The sequence below is a fragment of the Pelecanus crispus genome, chromosome W, assembly GCF_030463565.1.
Source record: "Pelecanus crispus isolate bPelCri1 chromosome W, bPelCri1.pri, whole genome shotgun sequence".
Lineage (NCBI taxonomy): Eukaryota > Metazoa > Chordata > Aves > Pelecaniformes > Pelecanidae > Pelecanus > Pelecanus crispus.
Genome location: NC_134675.1, coordinates 1,210,891 through 1,232,501, shown reverse-complemented (window position 1 = coordinate 1,232,501; position 21,611 = coordinate 1,210,891). Strand labels below are relative to the sequence as shown.

The 21,611-nt window shown below is 47.0% G+C and overlaps 1 protein-coding gene across 28 annotated transcripts in view; it reads left to right on the top strand.

Annotated features, from left to right (window-relative positions):
* Nucleotides 1-5,638: 5,638 nt before the first annotated feature.
* The window catches only part of LOC142596543 (single-stranded DNA-binding protein 2-like), a 145,947-nt gene continuing 129,974 nt past the window's right edge, over nt 5,639-21,611 (top strand). For all 28 annotated transcript variants that reach the window (XM_075725701.1, XM_075725729.1, XM_075725728.1 and 25 more), the window contains exons 1-2: nt 5,639-5,697; nt 17,026-17,098. In XM_075725701.1, coding sequence (XP_075581816.1) covers nt 5,639-5,697; nt 17,026-17,098 — 132 coding nt within the window. The remainder of the gene's footprint in view (nt 5,698-17,025; nt 17,099-21,611) is intronic.

Sequence of the window (21,611 nt, the reverse complement as noted above, 5' to 3'; positions counted from 1 at the left end):
CAAAATTATTGAGGAAAATAAAATTGTTTCATATATGTCAACAAGAGATTCTGCGGAAAAAAAAGATGACCCAAAGAAGACTCCCTAGCCAAGGAATGACTTCACTATTGTTATCAATTTCATATGAAAGCAGTGCTGATCCTATGGCTAATTGGTAGCAGTTTAAAGCTTCAAAAAAGAGACAGTCAACATATCTGACAGGGTGATAGCATCTGTTCCACTAAGGCAAGCAAATATTTAGATGAAAATGGTACTCTGGACTATAATGATGGAATAGACCAGACTATTTCAGTTGGAAGGGACCTGCAGCCATCATCTAGTCCAACTGCCTGAGCACTTCAGGGCTGACCAAAAGCTAAAGCATGTTGTTAAGGGCATTGTCCAAAGGCCTCAAACACCGACAGGCTTGGGGCATCCACCACCTCTCTAGGAAGCCTGTTCCAGTGTTTGACCACCCTCTCCGTAAAGAAAAGCTTCCTAACGTCCAGTCTGAACCTCCCCTGGCACAGCCTTGAACCATTCCCCCACGTCCTGGCACTGGACCCCAGGGAGAAGAGCTCAGCACCTCCCTCTCCACTTCCCCTCCTCAGGAAGCTGGAGAGAGCAATGAGGTCGCCCCTCAGCCTCCTTTTCTCCACTCTAGACAAGCCCAGAGTCCTCAGCCACTCCTCATAGGACATGCCTTCCAGCCCTGTCACCAGCTCTGTTGCCCTCCTCTGGATGCATTCAAGGACCTTCACATCCTTCTTAAATTGTGGGGCCCACAACTGCACGCAGTACTCAAGGTGAGTGATACAAAAATTCGCAGATACTATTCTTCAAAGTCCGAACCTCTCCATAGCAGGAAACGGAGTATTCAGAAAGTTCCCGAAATAAAACTCAACAGCAACAAAGTTACTATTAAGCAGGCATCCTTTATTGCAGCACTGGGGATCGTTCCACCATGAGTGCTCCAACAATTTGGCAAACTTACAAAGATTATATACTATGAAGTCATACATACTCATAGGATTTCCGAGAATTCATCTACATAAACATGAGATTTCCTGGGAACTCATTAACATATGCAAATGTCCAAGCTGCATGTGTAGTCATCCTCTTTGGTGGTCATCGGGGGTCCTCCGGTGGTCTCCGATAGTCTTCCTCACTTGTCCGCTAGTTGAACTTTGGGCCTCCTTTGTCCATATATGGTCACTGAGTTAGCTCATCAGTCACCCAGCACCCCCAGACCCCTTTCTGCAGGGCTGCTCTCCAGCCACTGCTCTCCCAATCCATACCTGTGACAGACCTTGAGCAAGCTCCTTAGGCTTCCTCTGTAAAGCACTGATAACATGGACTCAGGACACCTGTGCCAAGATGAGCACTCAAGGAACTGGTTTTGTAACATTCCAAGGCCAAAGGACATCGGAGACCACCGGAGGACCCCCGATGACCACCAAAGAGGATGACTATGCATGCGGATTGGACATTTGCATATGTTAATGAGTTTCCAGGAAATCTCATGTTTATGTAGATGAATTCTCGGAAATCCTATGAGTATGTATGACTTCATAGTATATAATCTTTGTAAGTTTGCCAAATCGTGGGAGCACTCATGGTGGAACGATCCCCAGTGCTGCAATAAAGGATGCCTGCTTAATAGTAACTTTGTTGCTATTAAGTTTTATTTCGGGAACTTTCTGAATACTCCGTTTCCTGCTATGGAGAGGTTCGGACTTTGAAGAATAGTATCTGCGAATTTTTGTTTCAGTGTCAGAACCCAAATTGGGCTGTCCAGAGAGGATTGTGGAGGTTCTGTGATTCCCATGGGCTAAATTAAGGTGAAACAACACCAAAGGACCAATTAAACACTTTATTGACAGTAAACACCAACCTTAACTTGAAAAGCACCACGATATGCAGGGGATAAGGAGGACCCTCCCGTTGAATCACGAGACTCAGAACAGACCCCTGGCTTTCAAAAAATGCAGTGAATGCCTCCGCTTTTTCTTCATCCCTATTAGTCAGGTGACCATCTTCAACAAGTATCGGTCCAATGTTTTCTTAGACCTCCTCTTGCTATTAACATACTTAAAAAAGCCCTTCTTTTCTGACACAACACTGGCCAGTTTCATCTCTAATTGAGCTTTGGCCTTTCGTGTCTTCTCCCTGCATATGCAAACCACGGCTCTGTAATCTTCCTGCGAAGCCTGACCTTGCTTCCAGAGATCATACCGTTTCTTTTCCCTCTTGAGCTCCACGAGGAGTTCAGCCAAGCTGATTTTCTGCCCCACTTGCTTGACTTTCAACACAGTGGAATTGCCTGCTCCTGTGCTTCTAAAAGGTGCTTCTTAAAACCTGACCAGCCCTCGTGGACTCCTAAGCCCTCAAAAGCAGATTCCCAGGGGACTCTGCTAAATAGCTCCCTCAGTAGCTTAAAGTGTGCTCTCCTGAAGTCCAGGGTAGCAACTCTGCTGTCCTTTTTCCTCATTACAATGAAAATTTCAAACTCAACCATTTCGTGATCACTGTGGCCAAGACAGCCACCTACCATCACATCCCCCACGAGTCCTTCTCTAGTCACAAACAGCAAGTCTAGGAGGGCATCTTTCCTAGTTGGCTCACTGAGTACCTGTGACAAGAAGTTATCTCCTACCAACTTCAAGAATTTCCAAGACCTGCTCATCACAGCAGTATGGCATTCCCAGCTGGTGTCTGGGAAGCTGAAATCTCCCATAAGGACCAGGGCTACCAATCCAGAGATTTCTCCTAATTGCCTGTAGAATAACTCACCGGTGCTTACATCCTGGCTGGGCGATGGGTAGTAGACACCCACTACACCATCTCCTTTGTTTTCCATCCCCCTAATCCTCACCCAGAGGCTCTCAGCCACATCATCGCTAACTGTAAGGGCTGTACAGACAAACCTCTCCCTTACGTATAGTGCGACACCTCCACCTCGCCTGCCCTGCCTATCCCTCCTGAACAGCCTGTAGCCCTCCATCCCAGCACTCCAGTCGTGGAAGGGTCATTCCACCAAGTCTCACTCATACCAATGACATCATAGCTCTGGGAGGTGACCAATGCTTCCAGTTCATCCTGTTTGTTTCTCACACTGCATGCGTTGATGTACAAGCATTTCAGATATGCTCCTGAGCCCTCCGTGCTCCCAGGAGCAGTGTAAATGTCCCCACTAGCATTGCCACCCTCAGGCGGTGCCATGCCAGCCCTTGGCTTACCTACTGCAATCCTGTTGGTATCCCCTTCCCCCATCGATTCTAGTTTAAAGCCCTCTCGATCAGTCCCACCAGCTTACACCCAAAGATGCGTTTTCCTCATTGGGACAGGTGGATCCCGTCAGGCCCCAGCATACCTTGTGTCTCAAAGGCTCTTCCATGGTTCAAAAACCCAAAGTTCTGGTGGAGGCACCAGTCCTGGAGCCAGGTATTGATGTCTTGGGCACGCCTGTTTCTTCCAAAGTCTCCCCCCATTACTGGGAGGACTGAGGAAGACACTACCTGTGCTCCTGAATCCTTTAACATTCTTCCCGGGACCCTGAAATCTCTTCTGATTGACCTTAGACTTCTTGTTGCAACATCACTAGTACCCATGTGAAAGGTGGGTAATAGTCCAAAGTCTATACTAAGCTCTTCAGTCATCTGGTGACATCCCTGATAAGGGCCCCAGGAAGGCAGCAAACTTCCCTGAAAAGAGGGTCCGGTCTGCAGATGGGTGCCTCTGTTCTGCTCAGGAGGGAGTCACCTATGACCATAACTCACCGTTATTTCTTCTCAGTGCTGGTCTTAATGCAGGTCTTGTTGCGAGGGGTCGGTTGATCTGACCTTGGTGAGAGTGCTTGCACAGGTTCCTCTTCTTCTATCTCACCATGCGCTTTGTCTACCATACCCAGGGCCTCATACCTATTCTGTAAAGATAGGTGAGAGGGTAAGGAGGGGTTCCTCTTATAGCTCTTTGCAGTAACCCACTTCCATGCCTCCCTATCCTTCAGAACACTGCTTGCTTCCTGGCACAAAACAGATACTGGACCTACCTCAGCAGTGGCCATGCTGAGTTGGCTTGTGTGTACCAAAGATGGCAGAGCACAGCTCCATTGGTTAGTCTCCTTCTCAAACTGTCAGATGCTCTTTAGTCTGCCCACCTCCTCCTGAAGCTCGGCCACCAGGCAGAGCAGTTCATCTACCTGGGCACACCTCCAACAGGTGTACTTGCTACCGCCCTCCATCTCTGGGAGTAGCCCCACACACACCATGCAGCCTGCAAACCTGGGTGGTCACATGCTCTGATGGGAGCTCTGTCTGTGTGGCTGTATTGGTCCTACTGGGTACTAGAAGCTTAGGAGAAGCAGAAGACATGGCTTTTTGCTGGGTGGTCACCATGCTGTCATGTACCTCCCTGCTGCTGTGCTCCTGCCCATAAATAGTAGCAGTGGTTTCTCTCTTTCTATCACCTCTCAGGAGCATGCAATTATTTGAAATGTATCTTTAACAAATCTTTAGGTTTTGGCAGTTTTTTTGTTTTAGCTTTTCTAAGACATACTGTGATAGGGAAGACATTCTCAGCTTGTCCCTACCCTTCCTAGCTGTGCTAGAAGAAAGGTTAGAGCTTTGGTGCTCAAGGAATGTAGGAGCTGAGGATATTTCTGTGGGAGGGTAGACATAGGTGCTCAAGTAGTTTGGGGCCTGACAGAACTAGCATGTGCCATAGCTTGAGGGGTACTTGTGGGTACTAAAAGAGGATTTGAAGCCCAGCACAAAGGGGTCTAGGTGGAAGGGCTCATGAAGTGGCCTCTGAGGTGGTCAGAGGGCTCAGGGGCGAGGGTGTTGCAGTGCCAAGGCTTGGTGCAGGCCCCCACATAGTGCAGGGTGTGTGGAGCATCTCCAGTGGGCCAGAGGAGGCACAAAAGGGGTGGCAGACCTTAAGGTAGTTTGGAGCTGGGTGTCAGGGCCCTGCAGCTGCTGAGGGGACTTCTGCAGGGGGCGGGGGCACCGTGGACGCCGAGGGCAGTTGGGGTGGAGGGGAGGAGGGAGATGGAGGCAGCTGCAGGGCCGCTCTAGATCCCAGCGGGGTGGCAGAGGCGACTCCGTGCCGGCTGCGTCCCCAGCCTGCGGGGGATGGGGGACGCAGCGCACTCCACAGCTGGTTGAATTGGCTAGGGGCGGGGAAGGGGTGCCGGGGAGAGCGGCAGGCGTGGTGGCCTGTACAGCTGGCTGAACAACGAGACTGGGAGCTGCCCGGTGGTGCTAGCTGCGGAGTCCAGTCCGCACTTTCCCTCTCTCCTTCGTGCTCTCCCTCGCCGGTAGCAACGGAGGGCGGGTAGCGCGCGCTCGGAACAGCGAGTTGTTTAAAATCCTTCTAGAACCGTTTCTAATTCCCCCTTGCACCGGGGAAGGGAGAGCGCAAGCGGGGGAGGGGAGGGAGGAAGAAGAAGGAGGAGGAGCTGAGAGGGTGGGGAGAGCGAGAGGGAGGAGGAAGCAGTCTGTCCTGTTCTCTGCCTGTCAATCACCGCGCGGGGGGTGTGCCCTTCTGCGCGGCGGGCCAATAATGTGTGTGTGTGGCAGCGTCTCCATGGTGACGGGGCTGTTCCCGGGGAGGGTGTGATCGGTTGACAGGTGCGTGACAGTCGGAGCTCTCTGCAGGCATGTACGGCAAAGGCAAGAGCAACAGCAGCGTCCCATCCGACAGCCAGGCCAGGGAGAAGTGAGTACAACCTGCCTGACCGGGTGCCTACACACGCACATACCTTGCACAACGTAACTTTTCTGCTCGCGGGTGATATGGCCGGATGTGCGCTCCGCGAAAGGAGGGGGGAGTCCGCGGGGAGCGGAAGGGACCGGGCGGGAACGGGCCGGGGCGGTGGGAGGTAGGGAGGTAGTTGGGCCGCGGGGGCCCTGACTCTCGCACCGCGGTGGCTGCCTTCTGCGCCGCGGGCCAGAAGGGTCCGGGAAGGCGTCCCTCAGCGCCCCGCGGTGGGAGAGGTGGCGGGACGGGAGGGGTCGGCAGGGGCTGGGTGAAGTGGGAAGGAGGGAAGCATAGGTCGTGCTGGCGGAGACCATCGCCCCCCCCTTCCCCTGCTCCTCAGCTCTGCGGGATGTGGGGTCAGGGAGGGCGACCGTTGAGCCGTCGGCGCGCTAGGGCGAGGACGGAGGAGTGCACTTGGGCGTCTCTTCCTCCTGGTCCCAGCGGGGCCAGGGGGTGTTTGTGGTAGCGTAAGGTTTTGGGACGACTTTTATAACAAAGAGCCTCAGCCTGGCTGCTGGGGACGGTGCTGCCGCCGGGTAGGAGCGGGGGCATCGGGAGCCTCCCACCGCTGCTTTATAACTCTCTGGCTCTCAACTTTTCATCGGGACCGCGTATCTTTCTGCCCCCTCCCCGTTTGTCTTCCTCTTCGCCTGGCTGGCTCTGCCGGCCGTGTCCGGGCCCGGAGTGCGGGCAGCGGCCTGGCCGGGGAGGGGGCACGGAGTGAAGTGCATTGTTCTCCGGGAGTTAAAATGGGGTTACTGCAAGCAGGAGCGGGGGATTACTTGCGAGGGACATAGTGTTTCAAGAGACAGGGGAAAGCAGTGGTGTGTTCATTGCTTCGTTTATTTTTCGTCTGTTAAAAAAAAACTAGCAAAGGTTTTCAAAGGAAGAAAGCAAACGGTTGTTGTGTGTGTGTGTAAATGGTCTGCAAGAACTACTTTTTAGGTGTTGGCACTGTGGTATGAAAAATATAAATAAAATCTGTTAAAACCACGTAAGGATTTCTTTATTTAACCATACACAGGAGGAAAAAAATAATAGACGACTTCACACTGGCAGAAACTTGACAGTGCACATGAGAAATGCTGAAAACTGACAATGTAGCACGTGCAGTCAAATGTCCACAATAAACATAGTGGCACTGGTAGCACAATAAACAGTGTTGTTTGGTTGAGCCAGGTTTTAGGATTATTTCCTTCAGATATTATAGCATTATACATTACTTGCAGATATAGTAGCTGCAAAATAATTGGAAGAAAAATGACTTTTGAGTAGAGTCTCTTTAAGTTCACTGTAGTTGCAGCTTTGCTTTCCATTACTGAGATTGGTTTAGCACAGGCAGGAGGCAATGGTTGTGAAGGAGGAAAAGTTGAATACAGCAAATGGGGAGGAGGAAGTATATAACTCGCTTTAGCCTGGTCAAGGCTACTGAGTCAGTCTGCTGCAGCCTGTAGAAGGTTGAGAGAGGCTGTTGAGAGGGTCAGGTGACCTCTAACCAAAAATATGTTTGCATGTGCCTTCTGCAAAAGTAGTATTACTTCAGAATTGCATTTAACATGACAATGAATAGTCCAAACATGAGTGATGAGTTTTAGTTCAGGCAGTTTGTCTTGAACCTTCAACTAGAAGTTTTTTGGGTTTGTAGTTTTGGGGGGGGGGGTTGTTGTTGTTTCTTAGTTTTGGGGGAGGTGGGTTTTGCTATAGTATTTTAGGGACTAGATAAGAGAACATGAGATTCATCTGACTGGACAAACAGTAGCCCTATAGGTTTATTTTAATTCCACTTTGCAAAGTCTGCCTGATACAAGCTATACACAAAACTGTCTTGAGTCAAGGGCTGAAATATTAAAATTTCTTCAGTATTTTTTCTTTTTAACTGACATTTCTTCCTGAGCCCTGCTGACATCTTTCTTAGGGCTCAAGAGCTCTCAGTCTCGACGTGCAAGAAGTTGGGCAGGGGAGGCAGAAGGCCAGCTTGGCTAAGTCAATACCTCTTAGCCAAACTAAAACATAAAACCAAAATGCATAGGCAGTGGAGGCAGGGATACACATCCTGGGAAGATTATAGGGATATAGCCTGGGAGTGCAGGGAGGGGATCAGGAAAGTGAAGGCACAGCTGGAGCTGAACTTGGCTAGGGACGTAAAAATCAAAGAATCATAGAATCATTTAGGTTGGAAAAGACCTTTAAGATCATCGAGCCCAACCATAAACCTAGCACTGCCAAGTCCACCATTAAACCGTGTCCCTAAGCACCACATCTACACATCTTTTAAATACCTTCAGGGATGGGGACTCAACCACTTCCCTGGGCAGCCTGTTCCAGTGCTTGACAACCCTTTTGGTGAAGAAATTCTTCCCAATATCCAATCGAAACCTCCCCTGGTGCAACTTGAGGCCGTTTCATCTTGTCCTATTGCTTCTTACTTGGGAGAAGAGACCAACACCCACCTCACTACAGCCTCCTTTCAGGTAGTTGTAGAGAGCAATAAGGTCTCCCCTCACCTCCTCTTCTCTAGGCTAAACAAGCCCAGGTCCCTCAGCTGCTCGCCATCAGCCCTGTGCTCCAGACCCTTCACCAGCTTTGTTGTCCTTCTCTGGACACGCTCCAGCACCCCAATGTCCTTCTTGTACTGAGGGGCCCAAAACTGGACATAGGATTCCAGGTGTGGCCTCACTAGTGCTGAGTACAGGGGGACAATCACCTCCCTGCTCCTGCTGGCCACACTATTCCTGACACAAGCCAGGATGCTGTTGGCCTTCTTGGCCACCTGGGCACACTGCTGGCTCATGTTCAGCCGGCTGTCGACCAGCACCCCCAGGTCCTTTTCGGCCAGGCAGCTTTGCAGCCACTCTTCCCCAAGCCTGGAGCGTTGCATGGGGTTGTTGTGACCCAAGTGCAGGACCCGGCACTTGGCCTTGTTGAACCTCATACAGCTGGCCTCGGCCCATTGGTCCAGCCTGTCCAGGTCCCTCTGCAGGGCCATCCTACCCTCCAGCAGATCGACACTCCCACCCAGTTTGGTGTCATCAGCAAACTTACTGAGGGTGCACTCAATGCCCTCATCCAGATCATTGATAAAGATATTGAACAAAACTGGCCCCAAAACTGAGCCCTGGGGAACACTGCTCGTGACCGGTCGGCAACTGGATTTAACTCCATTCACCAGTACTCTCTGGGCCCAGCCATCCAGCCAGGTTTTTACCCAGTGAAAAGTATGCCCGTCCAAGCCATGAGCAGCCAGTTTCTCCTGGAGAATGCTGTGGGAGACGGTTTCTAAGGCTTTACTAAACTCCAGGTAGACAACACCTACAGCCTTTTCCTCATCCACTAAGCGGGTCACCAGGTCATAGAAGGAGATCAGGTTGGTCAAGCAGGACCTGCCTTTCATGAACCCATGCTGACTGGGCCTGATGACCTGGGTGTCCTGCACATGCCACGTGATGGCACTCAAGATGATCTGCTCCATAACCTTCCCCGGCACCAAGGTCAGGCTGACAGGCCTGTAGTTCCCCGCATCCTCCTTCAGGCCCTTCTTGTAGATGGGCGTCACATTTGCTAACCTCCAGTCAACTGGGACCTCCCTGGTCAGCCAGGACTGCTGATAAAGGATTGAAAGTGGCTTGGTGATCCCTTCCACCAGCTCCCTCAATACCCTTGGGTGGATCCCATCCAGCCCCATAGACTTGTGTGTGTCTAAGTGGCATAGCAGGTTGCTAACCATTTCCCCTTGGATTATGGGGGCTTCATTCTGCTCCCTGTCCCTGTCTTCCAGCTCAGGGGGCTGGGTACCGTGAGAACAACTGGTCTGGCTATTAAAGACTGAGGCAAAGATGGAATTAAGTACCTCAGCCTTTTCCTCATCCTTGGTGGCAATGTTCCCCCCCCGCCATCCAATAAAGGATGGAGATTCTCCTTAGCCCTCCTTTTGTTGCTAAGGTATTAATAGAAACATTTTTTACTGTCTTTTACGGCAGTAGCCAGATTAAGTTCTAGTTGGGCTTTGGCCCTTCTAATTTTCTCCCTGCATAGCTTCACGACATCTTTGTAGTCCTCCTGAGTTGCCTGCCCCTTCTTCCAAAGGTCATAAACTCTCTTTTTTTCCCTGAGTTCCAGCCAAAGCTCCCTGTTCAGCCAGGCCAGTCTTCTTCCCCGCTGGTTCGTATTTTTGGCTCATGGGCACGGCCTGGTCCTGCACCTTTAAGATTTCCTTCCTGAAGAAGGCCCAGCCTTCCTGGGCTCCTTTGCCCTTCAGGACTGCCTCCCAAGGGACTCTGTCAGCCAGGCCCCTAAACAGGCCAAAGTCTGCCCTCTGGAAGTAGCAGTTCTGCTAACCCCCCTCCTTGCTTCTCCCAGAATCAAAACTCTATCATTTCATGATTGCTGTGCCCAAGACGGCCTCCAACCATCACATCACCCACAAGTCCTTCTCTGTTCACAAACAACAGGTCCAGCGGGGCGCCTTCCCTAGTTGGCTCCCTCACCAGCTGTGTCAGGCAGTTATCTTCCACACACTCCAGGAGCCTCCTAGACTGTGTCCTCTCTGCTGTACTGTATTTCCAGCAGACATCTGGTAAGTTGTAGTCCCCCATGAGAACAAGGGCTAGCGATTGTGAGACTTCTCCCAGCTTCTTATAGAATATTTCATCTGCCTCTTCATCCTGGTTGGGTGGTCTATAACAGACTCCCACCATGTTATCTGCCTTGTTCGCCTTCCCCCTGATTCTTACCCGGTAACAAGAAGGGTTTCTTCAGGTACATAGGTGTCCTGGTTTCGGCTGGGATAGAGTTAATTTTCTTCCTAGTAGCAGGCACAGTGCTGTGGTTTGGATTTAGTAGGAGAAGAATGTTGATAACACACTGATGGTTTAGTTGTTGCTCAGTACTGCTTATGCCAGTCAAGGACTTTTCAGCTTCCCATGCTCTGCCAGGGGCACAAGAAACTGGGAGGGGGCACAGCCAGAACAGTTGATCCAAACTGACCAAAGGGCTATTCCATACCATACGGCGTCATGGGCAGTATAGAAACTGGGGGGGGTTGGCCGTGGAGCAGCGATCGCTGCTTGGGAACTGGCTGGGTATCGGTCAGCGGGCGGTGAGCAATTGCATTGTGCATCACTTGCTTTGGATATTCTTTTAGCATTATTATTATTATTACTTTGTCTTCCTCTGCTGTCCTAGTAAACTGTCTTTATCTCACCCCACACGTTTTACTTTTTTTTTTTCCTGATTCTCTCCCCCATTTCACTGGGTGGGGGGAGGGTGAGCAAGCGGCTGCGTGGTGCTTAGTTGCCGAATGGGGTTAAACCACGAGAAATGGGGAGCGCACATCTGGACACTACTCCAGGTGTGGCCTCACCAGTGCTGAGTAGAGGGGAAGGATCACCTCCTTCGACCTGCTGGCAACACTCCTCCTAATGCAGCCCAAGATGCTGTTGGCTGCCTTTGCTGCGAGGGCACATTGCTGGCTCATGGTCAGCTTGTCCACCAGGACCCCCAGGTCCTTCTCAGCAAAGCTTCTTTCCAGCTTTGCCCCCAGCATATATTAGTGCCTGGGATTATCCCTCCCCAGGTGCAGGACTTTGCATTTCCTTTGTTGAACTGCATGGGATTCCTCTTTGACCAGTTCTCCAGCCTGTCCAGGTGCCTCTGAATGGCAGCACAGATATCTGGTGTATCATCTACCCCTCCCAGTTTTGTGTCATCTGTGAACTTGCTGAGGGTGCACTCCGCCCCATCATCCAGGTCATTAATGAAGAAGTTAAACACTATTGGCCCCAGAATCAACCCCTGGAGTACACCACTAGTGACTGGCCTCCAATTGGACTTTGTGACGCTGATCACAACCCTCTGGGCCTGGCCATTCAGCCAGTTTTCAATCCACCTGTCAACTTCTCTAACCCATACTTTGTCAGTTTGTCTATGAGGATAGTATGGGAGGCAGTGTCAAAAGCCTTACTAAAGTCGAGGTAAACAGCATCCACTGCTCTCCCCTCATCCATCAAGCTAGCCACCTCACTGTAGAAGGCCATCAGGTTGGTCAAGCTTGATTTCCCTTTTGTAAATCTATGCTGACTAATCCTGATCACCTTCTTGTCCTTCACGTGCCTGGAAATGGTTCCCAGGATTAGCTGCTCCATCACCTTCCCAGGGACAGAGGTGAGGACGACCAGCCTGTAGTTCCCCAGATCTTCCTTGTTGCCCTTCTTGAAGACAGGAATGACATATGCTCTCTTCCAGTCTTCAGGAACCTCTTCCAAACACCATGACCTGTCAAGGATAAAGGAAAGTGGCCTCGCAATATCAGCCAGCTCCCTCAGCACTCATGGGTGTAATGTCCAGTTTGTTTAAGCATTCCCTAACCTGGTCCTCCTCCACCAAGGGTAAGTCTTCCTTTCTCCAGACTTTCCCTTTGGTCTCTGGGGCCTGGGATTCCTGAAGGCTGGTTTTACTGTTAAAGACTGAGGCAAAAAAAGCATTGAGTAGCTCAGCCTTTTCTGTGTCATTTGTAGGGTAGGTACCCTGCCCCATTCAGCAGCAGACCCATGTTTTCTTAGAATCATCGAATCGTTTAGGTTGGAAAAGACCTTTAAGATCATCCAGTCCAACCATTAATCTACACTACCAAGTCCACACTAAACCAATCAAGGGTAGACTACACTAAACCATGTCCCGAAGTGCCACATCTGATCTACCTGTTTTTTGAACACTTCCAGGGATGGTGACTCCACCACCTCTCTGGGCAGCCTGTTCCAATGCTTGACCACCCTTTCCGTAAAGAAATTTTTCCGAATTTCCAACCTAAACCTTTCCTGGCGCAGCTTGAGCCCATCTTCCTTTTGCTCATTCATCTTCCTTTTGCTTTTTATATACTTGTAGAATCCTTTCTTGTTGCCCTTCACAGCCCTCACCAGATTCAACTCCAGGTCAGCCTTGGCTTTCCTAATCCCATCCCTGTGTGATCGGACAGCAACTCTGTGGTGGGTTTATCCTGGCCAGCAGCCAATCACGCACACAACCACCCTCTGCGCTCCCCCACCCACACAGCAGGATGGGGGAGAAAATAGGCAGAACAGGAGCAAGAAAACTCATGGGTTGAAATAAACACGAGGAAATCGCACGTTACTGTCATGGGCAAAACATAATCAACTTGGGGAATTTAACCTAATTTACTGCCTATTAACATAAACATTTAATTGCTGATTTGGGTATTGGGACATCATTGGTATGAGTGAGACTTGGTGGAATGACCCTTCCACGACTGGAGTGCTGGGATGGAGGGCTACAGGCTGTTCAGGAGGGATAGGCAGGGCAGGCGAGGTGGAGGTGTCGCACTATACGTAAGGGAGAGGTTTGTCTGTACAGCCCTTACAGTTAGCGATGATGTGGCTGAGAGCCTCTGGGTGAGGATTAGGGGGATGGAAAACAAAGGAGATGGTGTAGTGGGTGTCTACTACCCATCGCCCAGCCAGGATGTAAGCACCGGTGAGTTATTCTACAGGCAATTAGGAGAAATCTCTGGATTGGTAGCCCTGGTCCTTATGGGAGATTTCAGCTTCCCAGACACCAGCTGGGAATGCCATACTGCTGTGATGAGCAGGTCTTGGAAATTCTTGAAGTTGGTAGGAGATAACTTCTTGTCACAGGTACTCAGTGAGCCAACTAGGAAAGATGCCCTCCTAGACTTGCTGTTTGTGACTAGAGAAGGACTCGTGGGGGATGTGATGGTAGGTGGCTGTCTTGGCCACAGTGATCACGAAATGGTTGAGTTTGAAATTTTCATTGTAATGAGGAAAAAGGACAGCAGAGTTGCTACCCTGGACTTCAGGAGAGCAAACTTTAAGCTACTGAGGGAGCTATTTAGCAGAGTCCCCTGGGAATCTGCTTTTGAGGGCTTAGGAGTCCACGAGGGCTGGTCAGGTTTTAAGAAGCACCTTTTAGAAGCACAGGAGCAGGCAATTCCACTGTGTTGAAAGTCAAGCAAGTGGGGCAGAAAATCAGCTTGGCTGAACTCCTCGTGGAGCTCAAGAGGGAAAAGAAACGGTATGATCTCTGGAAGCAAGGTCAGGCTTCGCAGGAAGATTACAGAGCCGTGGTTTGCATATGCAGGGAGAAGACACGAAAGGCCAAAGCTCAATTAGAGATGAAACTGGCCAGTGTTGTGTCAGAAAAGAAGGGCTTTTTTAAGTATGTTAATAGCAAGAGGAGGTCTAAGAAAACATTGGACCGATACTTGTTGAAGATGGTCACCTGACTAATAGGGATGAAGAAGAAGCGGAGGCATTCACTGCGTTTTTTGCCTCAGTGTTTAATAATACTGACAGACCTTGGGCTGCCTGGTCCCCTGAGTCGGAGGACCACGAGTGTGGGAACAGTGACTTTCCATTTGTGGACACTGAAATTGTAAGGGACCAGCTGAAATGTGGTGGATGCCCCAAGCCTGTTGGTGTTTGAGGCCTTTGGACAATGCCCTTAACAACATGCTTTAGCTTTTGGTCAGCCCTGAAGTGCTCAGGCAGTTGGACTAGATGATGGCTGCAGGTCCCTGCCAACTGAAATAGTCTGGTCTGGTCTAGTCTATTCTATTCTATTCTATTCTATTCTATTCTATTCTATTCTATTCTATTCTATTCTATCCTATCCTAATTTTACATACTCGGACTGTGGCCATTTTTATCTTGTTCTAGTCTTTCTTATGTCATAGTTAAACTCTCTATATGCATTAATCCTGCTTGTTACACTGTGTTGAATCTTTTTTGATTTCTTTGCTATCTTTCCTCAGAGCATCAGTTTTCATCGATCTTTTTGCTGTGACTAATGCAGTAAAACATTACTATCTTTTGTTTGATCTCTGTGGCAAATGCATTTATTTCTGAATGGAACTATAATATTGTTAAATTCTGTAAAGACTTCCTTACAGTATAATAACTAGTATGGGCAAAGAGTTTAGATTTAAAATGAACCCATCAGATTAGCTTATGCTTTGCCTTCTGTCTTACATCTGTTTGTGGAAGGTGGTCCTGGCTTTCCTGTCAGAGGAGTTATGCAGTTCCTTTGCAAGTGTGGTCCCACTCTTAATTTATCACATTTGAATCATCTTGGAAGCCTAAACTGTGACATATTTATCTTTTCCTGAAATCTGTCTCCTCCTACCCTCTGCTTAAAAAACAAAGTTGTTTCACCATTTCATTTCATGGTTAGTATATTTAGACCAGGATGTAATAATGTATGTTGAAGTGTAGGAGACTTTATAATTTTAATTACAGCTTAATTAGCACATTCCATATGCTTATATCAAACCTCTAGGATTGTCTTTTTTGTTGTGTTAAAAAAATCTTGGTTTTTTTTAGATGCTGACCAACTAAGATGCATGCAGGGTAGTGATATTCAGTTATACTGGAACATTGCTGGCATGTGCTGTGTTTTGCAGATAGATTCCAGGAGTCCTTAGATGATACTTACAAATCTTTTATGATATTAAAGTATTGTGCTGTTGATTTGGTTATCATACTGCAGTGTTCACTAAAGCTTTTAATAGATGGCAGACTTATGAAGGTGGTGTATCTGCAATAAATGCCTGGTTCTGTTCTGGTGCTTTTTTGCTTTCCTTTGCTGGATAGAAAGGATATGATCACACAAATCTTTTTATCTGGACTGCAGGCTTCATGTTTTGATAAGAACAAAAAAAAAGTGCATCTTGGAAGACAAATGAAATATTTTCAAGTGTTACTAGGTATAGAAGTCATCTTGGTTACTATGTAGAATTCTCCCTCTGTCTTTTACATCTTTCTGATCTTAGATTTTGTCTATAACCATTTAATGCTTAAAAATTGAATCATAGTTCAACTGGAAAGTATTAAGTCAACAAGATTTGATTTTTCTTTTTTTTTTTTTGAAAGATCCAGTTGTGTTTTTGAGAAGAGAGGCTAGAATAAGTGATCTTCTCTCTCTTCACAGTACTTAGAAAAAGCATATCACTCTATCATCTCTGAACTGTTAGGCATTTGAGCAATGAATAGTACCATGCTGCATTAGAATAAATTAAGTGCTTCCTCCTTATCACACTGTTTGTATTTATTCATATGGCTTAATACAAACTAATATACAACTGTTTTGTAAAATACTAGAATTAAAAAGTGGGTATGGTCCCTTTCAAGGTTCAAACTAAAACCAATCGTATGCTTAAATATTAAATAGCAGTATATCACAAAGTGCACTCATAGATTTTGCTTCTTAAAAACAGTTCAGATAGCAGTTTTTTAAAAAGTGCAACCTGACTTTCTTTTCTTTCTTGGACTGAAATGTTTTATAGACAATTTCTAAGTATTATTATTAAATAATTATTTTAAACAGAGATTAAAATCTCAATAAATGAGGTTTCATTTTGAAAGACTTGAAAAATGCAGACAGACAGGAACGTCTCTAGAGAATCGGTTGCAGAATAGGAAGTGCTATATGTTTAGTTTTCTAACTCAGATCTAGCCTATATTAATAGAAATTGTTGTTTCTTACTGCTCACCTGTTCTTGGTTTTTTTTAAAAGGCATTCTCAGCCCAAGTTCTAGTGGATATCCATTCAGGGTATGAGTCCCATTTTTGCAATGAGATCCTTGTGCCAGCTCTATTGATTTAATTGGAGATGTGCCTGCCTGCTGAAGATCACTTTTTGAGAAGCTCCTTCTGGAACTGTGACAATAATTTGTAGCTGTGTTGTCATCAGAACTCAAAGATGCACATCTGAATAAATCTAAAAATATGTTTATGCTCTGCTTAAGAGATGTGGTTGTACTACAGTAGTGTCGTGGATTCTGTAATTACTTTTCCTGATGCAGATTGAAGTTTGCATGTTCTTTCAATAAACAGACTATTGTTCACATGTGCTCACAGCTTGACACATTCTACATGTAAAAATTTTGATTTGGATAAATAATCAGGGTTGCTGTATGAATATATTATATTTACAGTAAGCATGCTATAGTGGGCAAATAGGCAGCAGTAGGTCAGTTGTTAGCTAACTGGGCACCTGTCCAAAGATCATTCAAATATTGACATCAAGTAATTTGTTTTTTTAATAATATTTAATTAACTACTATTTAAACACCTCTGCTCAGATTGACCTACATGTTCTAGTTTTAAAAGTTCGGTATAGATAATAGATTACACAGGCTTGGTGCATAATGGTTTCTGAAAGGAAACAGTGTGCAACACTGATTTCTGAAGTCCTTTGTTTCTAAAAAGAGGAACAAACAAATGCACAATACTAAATATTGTCTTGTTTATTTTTCAGATTAGCACTGTACGTATATGAATATCTGCTCCATGTAGGAGCACAGAAATCAGCCCAGACATTTTTATCAGAGGTATGTTTTCCCCATCTTTTTTTTTTCTTCCATAACTTTCAAGCATGTGCAAGTGAAATAAATATGTTGTTTTAAAATAAAAAGCAGTGACAACCTTGAGTATCAGTTTATGTTGATCAGCATAGATTTCTGATCCTGCGAAAGCCAGTTTGCTATGTCATTTTACATGCCTTAGTATAATTACTTTTTCTATGATTTGTTACCCCCTGTTCTCTGATTTGCTACTGCACTGAGAAAGTTTCCCCTATTTTCTCTAATAAATATGCATGTTAGAGAATGCATCAATGGTGCTCCTTTTTGATGATCTTCTAACTTATTGTTGATACCCCCAACTGTGAATAATGGAGCCATCCTAAATACACAGCAGTCAAGTATTTTACATCCTACTGTCATATCCTTGCAGTTCTCATTCTCTTAAGCATTGCTAATCTCCATATATAGTCTTATCATGCTTCCAACCACTTCTTTTCATCTGGTGAATCAATTATGACTATAAGCATTTAGGTCCTGTTTCTTAATAACTTTTTAATTGCTAGTAGAATTTTTACTATTACACAATAGTTAGTATTTTTCATAGTCTTTTAAAGACTTGTATGTATCTTTTGAAGATTGAAGTGATATCTCTTTAGCATTTTATATTTATTCTGGAATACAAAACCACCTGTGTACCAAACATATTGAAGTCTTTTCACAGTACTGTTTTTAGTAAATCTTTCTTTGATGAGAATATTTGAGATAATAATAATAATAATGATAATAATAATAACAACTGAGTAGTGAGCAGAAGTGAGAAAAAAAAAGGCAGAATGTTGTACTAGGATAATTTGCTGCTTCAAATGATACTTCTTGTACTAGGTGTACATGGCAAAGTTTTGGTAGTGGAGGGGCTGCAGGGGTGGCCTCTGTGAGATCAGGAGCTGCCCCCATGTCAGATGAAGCCAGTTCCAACTGGCTCCGAGACAGACACGCCACTGGCCAAAGCTGAGCCAGTCAGCGAACCTAGTGGTGCTGCTGTGATAACATATTTAAGACATGGGTGAAAACACTGTGCAGCAGCTGTGAGAGAGAGGAGTAAGAAAAAAAATGTGAAACAACTCTGCAGACACCAAGGTCAGTGAAGAAGGAGGGGGAGGAGGTGCTCCAGGTGTGGGAGCAGAGATTCCCCTGCAGCCCTGTCATGGTTTAACCTTGCTGGGCAGCTAAGCCCCACACAATTGTTACCTGAAAATAAAGCTCCTGAAACCAAAAATAGTTTAGAAAGGAGATATTGCTTTATTCAGCGCTGGGTGCAAGTTAGAAGAATTTCACAAATCAAGCACACCAAGCTCGAATTCTATTCCCTTATTTATACACTGAATATACAATTTCCACACCTATCTAATACATAATTATTAACCTGTCTTCGCGTGCTCATCTTCATTGGTTAACAGTTTATTCGTCTAGTCTTTAAAGATATAGTGTCTTTCTAATTCACTGTGCTTGCGTAGGAGGAGTGGGGGGCTACTTTCTTCAGTCCTTAATTGGATCGGTAGTTGCAATCTCCCCCTGCCTGAATTACTTTTTACCCAGTTTCTCCTATCTTGCACATGTCCATTTGTTTTACCTTCCCCTTATCTTTGAAGGTATGCAACCAGCTGCTTAGCCATCCTCCCTTCCTCCTTACATTTTATTAGTATACCAAGATATGCATTACTTCACTACTACTTAAGGACAATATTTCATCAGTATCTACTACTTAAGGGCAACACATTCGCTCACTCACTCCCCGACAGAGGGGTAGGGGAGAGAATCGGAAGAGTAAAAGTGAGAAAACTCGTGGGTTGAGATAAAGACAGTTTAATAGGGAAAGCAAAAGCTGCACACGCAAGCAAAGCAAACCAAGGAATTCATTCACTGCTTCCCATGGGCAGGCAGGTGTTCAGCCACCTCCAGGAAAGCAGGGCTCCATCACGCGTAACGGTGACTTGGGAAGACAAACGCCATCACTCTGAATGTCCCCCCTTCCTCCTTCTTCCCCCAGCTCTATGTGCTGAGCATGACGTCATACGGTGTGGGACATCCCTTGGGTCAGTTGGGGTCAGCTGTCCCGGCTGTGTCCCCTCCCAACTCCTTGTGCCCCCCAGCCTGCTCGCTGGTGGGGTGGGGTGAGGAGCAGAAAAGGCCTTGACTCTGTGTAAGCCCTGCTCAGCAATAGCTAAAACATGGGTGTGTTATTGTGGTGGGTTGACCTTTGCTGGACACCAGGTGCCCACCAAAGCCACTGTATCACCCCCCCCCCCCCCCTCAGCTGGACAGGGGAGAGAAAATATAACGAAAGGCTTGTGGGTCAAGATAAGGACAGGGAGATCACTCAGCAATTACTGTCACAGGCAAAACAGACTTGACTTGGGGAAATTAATTTAATTTATTGCCACTCAAATCAGAGTAGGGTAATGAGAAATAAAAACTAAATCATGAAACACCTTCCCCCCACCCCTCTCTTCTTCTTGAGCTCAACTTCACTCCCAACTTCTCTACCTCCTCCCCTCGAGTGGCACAGGGGACAGGGAATGGGGGTTGCAGTCAGTTCATAATGCTTTGCCTCTGCTGCTCCTTCCTCCTCATGCTCTTCTCCAACGTGGGTCCTTCCCACGGGCTGCAGTTCTTCACAAACTGCTCCAGCCTGGGTCCTTTCCATGGGGTGCAGACCTTCAGGAATGGACTGCTCCAGCGTGGGTCCCCCATGGGGCCACAGATCCAGCCAGAAAACCTGCTCCATCATGGGCTCCTCTCCACAGGCCGCATTCCCTGCCAGGAGCCTGCTCCAGAGCAGCCTCTCCATGGTGTCACAGCTTCATTCAGGACATATCCACCTGCTCCAGCATGGGGTCCTCCATGGGCTGCAGGGTCAATATTTGCTCTGATGTGGTTGTCCATGGCTGCAGGGGAATCAGCTCCGGCGCCTGGAGCACCTCCTCCCCCTCCTTCACTGACCTTGGTGTCTTCACAGTTGTTCCTCTCACATATTCTCACTCCTCTCTCCAGCTGCAGTTGCCCAGGTTGTTTTTCATCCTCCTTAAATATGCTATCACAGAGGCACTACCAGCATCGCTGATTGGCTTGTCCTTGGCCAGTGGCGGGTCCATCTTGCAGCCAGCTGGCATTGGCTGTATCGGACATAGGGGAACCTTCTAGCAGCTTCTCACAGAAGCCACCCCTGTAGCCCCCCCCGCTACCAAAACCTTGCCACGCAAACCCAATACAGTTAACAGCACTGTTTTCATCACAAATCCAAAACATAGCACCATGCAAGCTACTATGAAGAAAGTTAACTCTGTCCCAGCCAAAACTGTACAAGCCCATGGAGAAGACCATGGAAAAGCAGGTTGTCCCCCTGCAACCTATGGCATACAACGCCATAGCCTGTGGAGGACCCCATGCTGCAGCAGGTGGATATTCCATGAAGGAATCTGCAGCCTGTGGAGAGCCCACGCTGGAGCAGGCTCCTGGCAGGAATTGTGGCCCATGGAGAGGAGCCCATGCTGGAGCAGTGTTTTCCTGAAGGACTGTACCCCAAGGAAAAGACCCATGCTGAAGCAGTTTGTGAAGGACTGTATACTGTGGGGGGGACCCCACGCTGGAGCAGGGGAAAAGTGTGAGGAGGAAGGAGCAGCAGAGACAAAGTGTTATGAACTGACCACAACTCCCTTTCCCCATCCCCCCTGCACCACTCGGGAGGTGGGTGGAAGAGGTAGAAGAGTCAGGAACACAGGGGTGAAGTTGAGCCTGGGAAGAAGGGTGGGGGGAAGATCGTTTTAGTTTTGTCTTTGTTTCTCACCATCCCACTGTAATTTTAATTGGCAATAAATTAAATTAATTTTCCCCAAGCTGAGTCTGTTTTGCCCATGATGGTAATTGGTAAGTAATCTCCCTGTTCTCATGTTGACCCACAAGTTTTTTCATCTTATTTTCTTCCCCTGTCCTGTTGAGGAGGGGAAGTGAGAGAGCGGCTTGTTAGGCATCTGGCAGCCAGCCAAGGTTAACCCACCACACTCCTCCAAAAGATAATAGAATTATATGCTGGTGATGATATTTTATAGACTCATAGAATAGTTTGGGTTGGAAGGGACCTTTAAAGGTCATCAAGTCCAAACCCCCTGCAATGCTCTGTATTTTGGAGGTGGGAGATGGAAGGAAGAGAACAGAAGAGTTGTTTTAGGTAGATATCATGGAAAATTCACATAACAGCTAGGTAAAAGGGGTAAAACTTGTGGTACTATCAATTTATGTTTATATTAAAGTATGTTTTTGACAATTGTTTTTTCTTTTTAGTAAAGCAATGTAAAAATAAGACAAAAAAGAAAATAATGGAGAGTACAGTCTTGTCTTACAAAACAGCTGTCACATTAATACACTGTACAGGATTCATTTTGCTCATTTTGATTTTAGGATATATTTGCAAAATGAGTAGTTGACAGTTTAAATTCTGTGACATTTAGATTTCAGGAAAATATTCAATATAGTGTCTTGACAT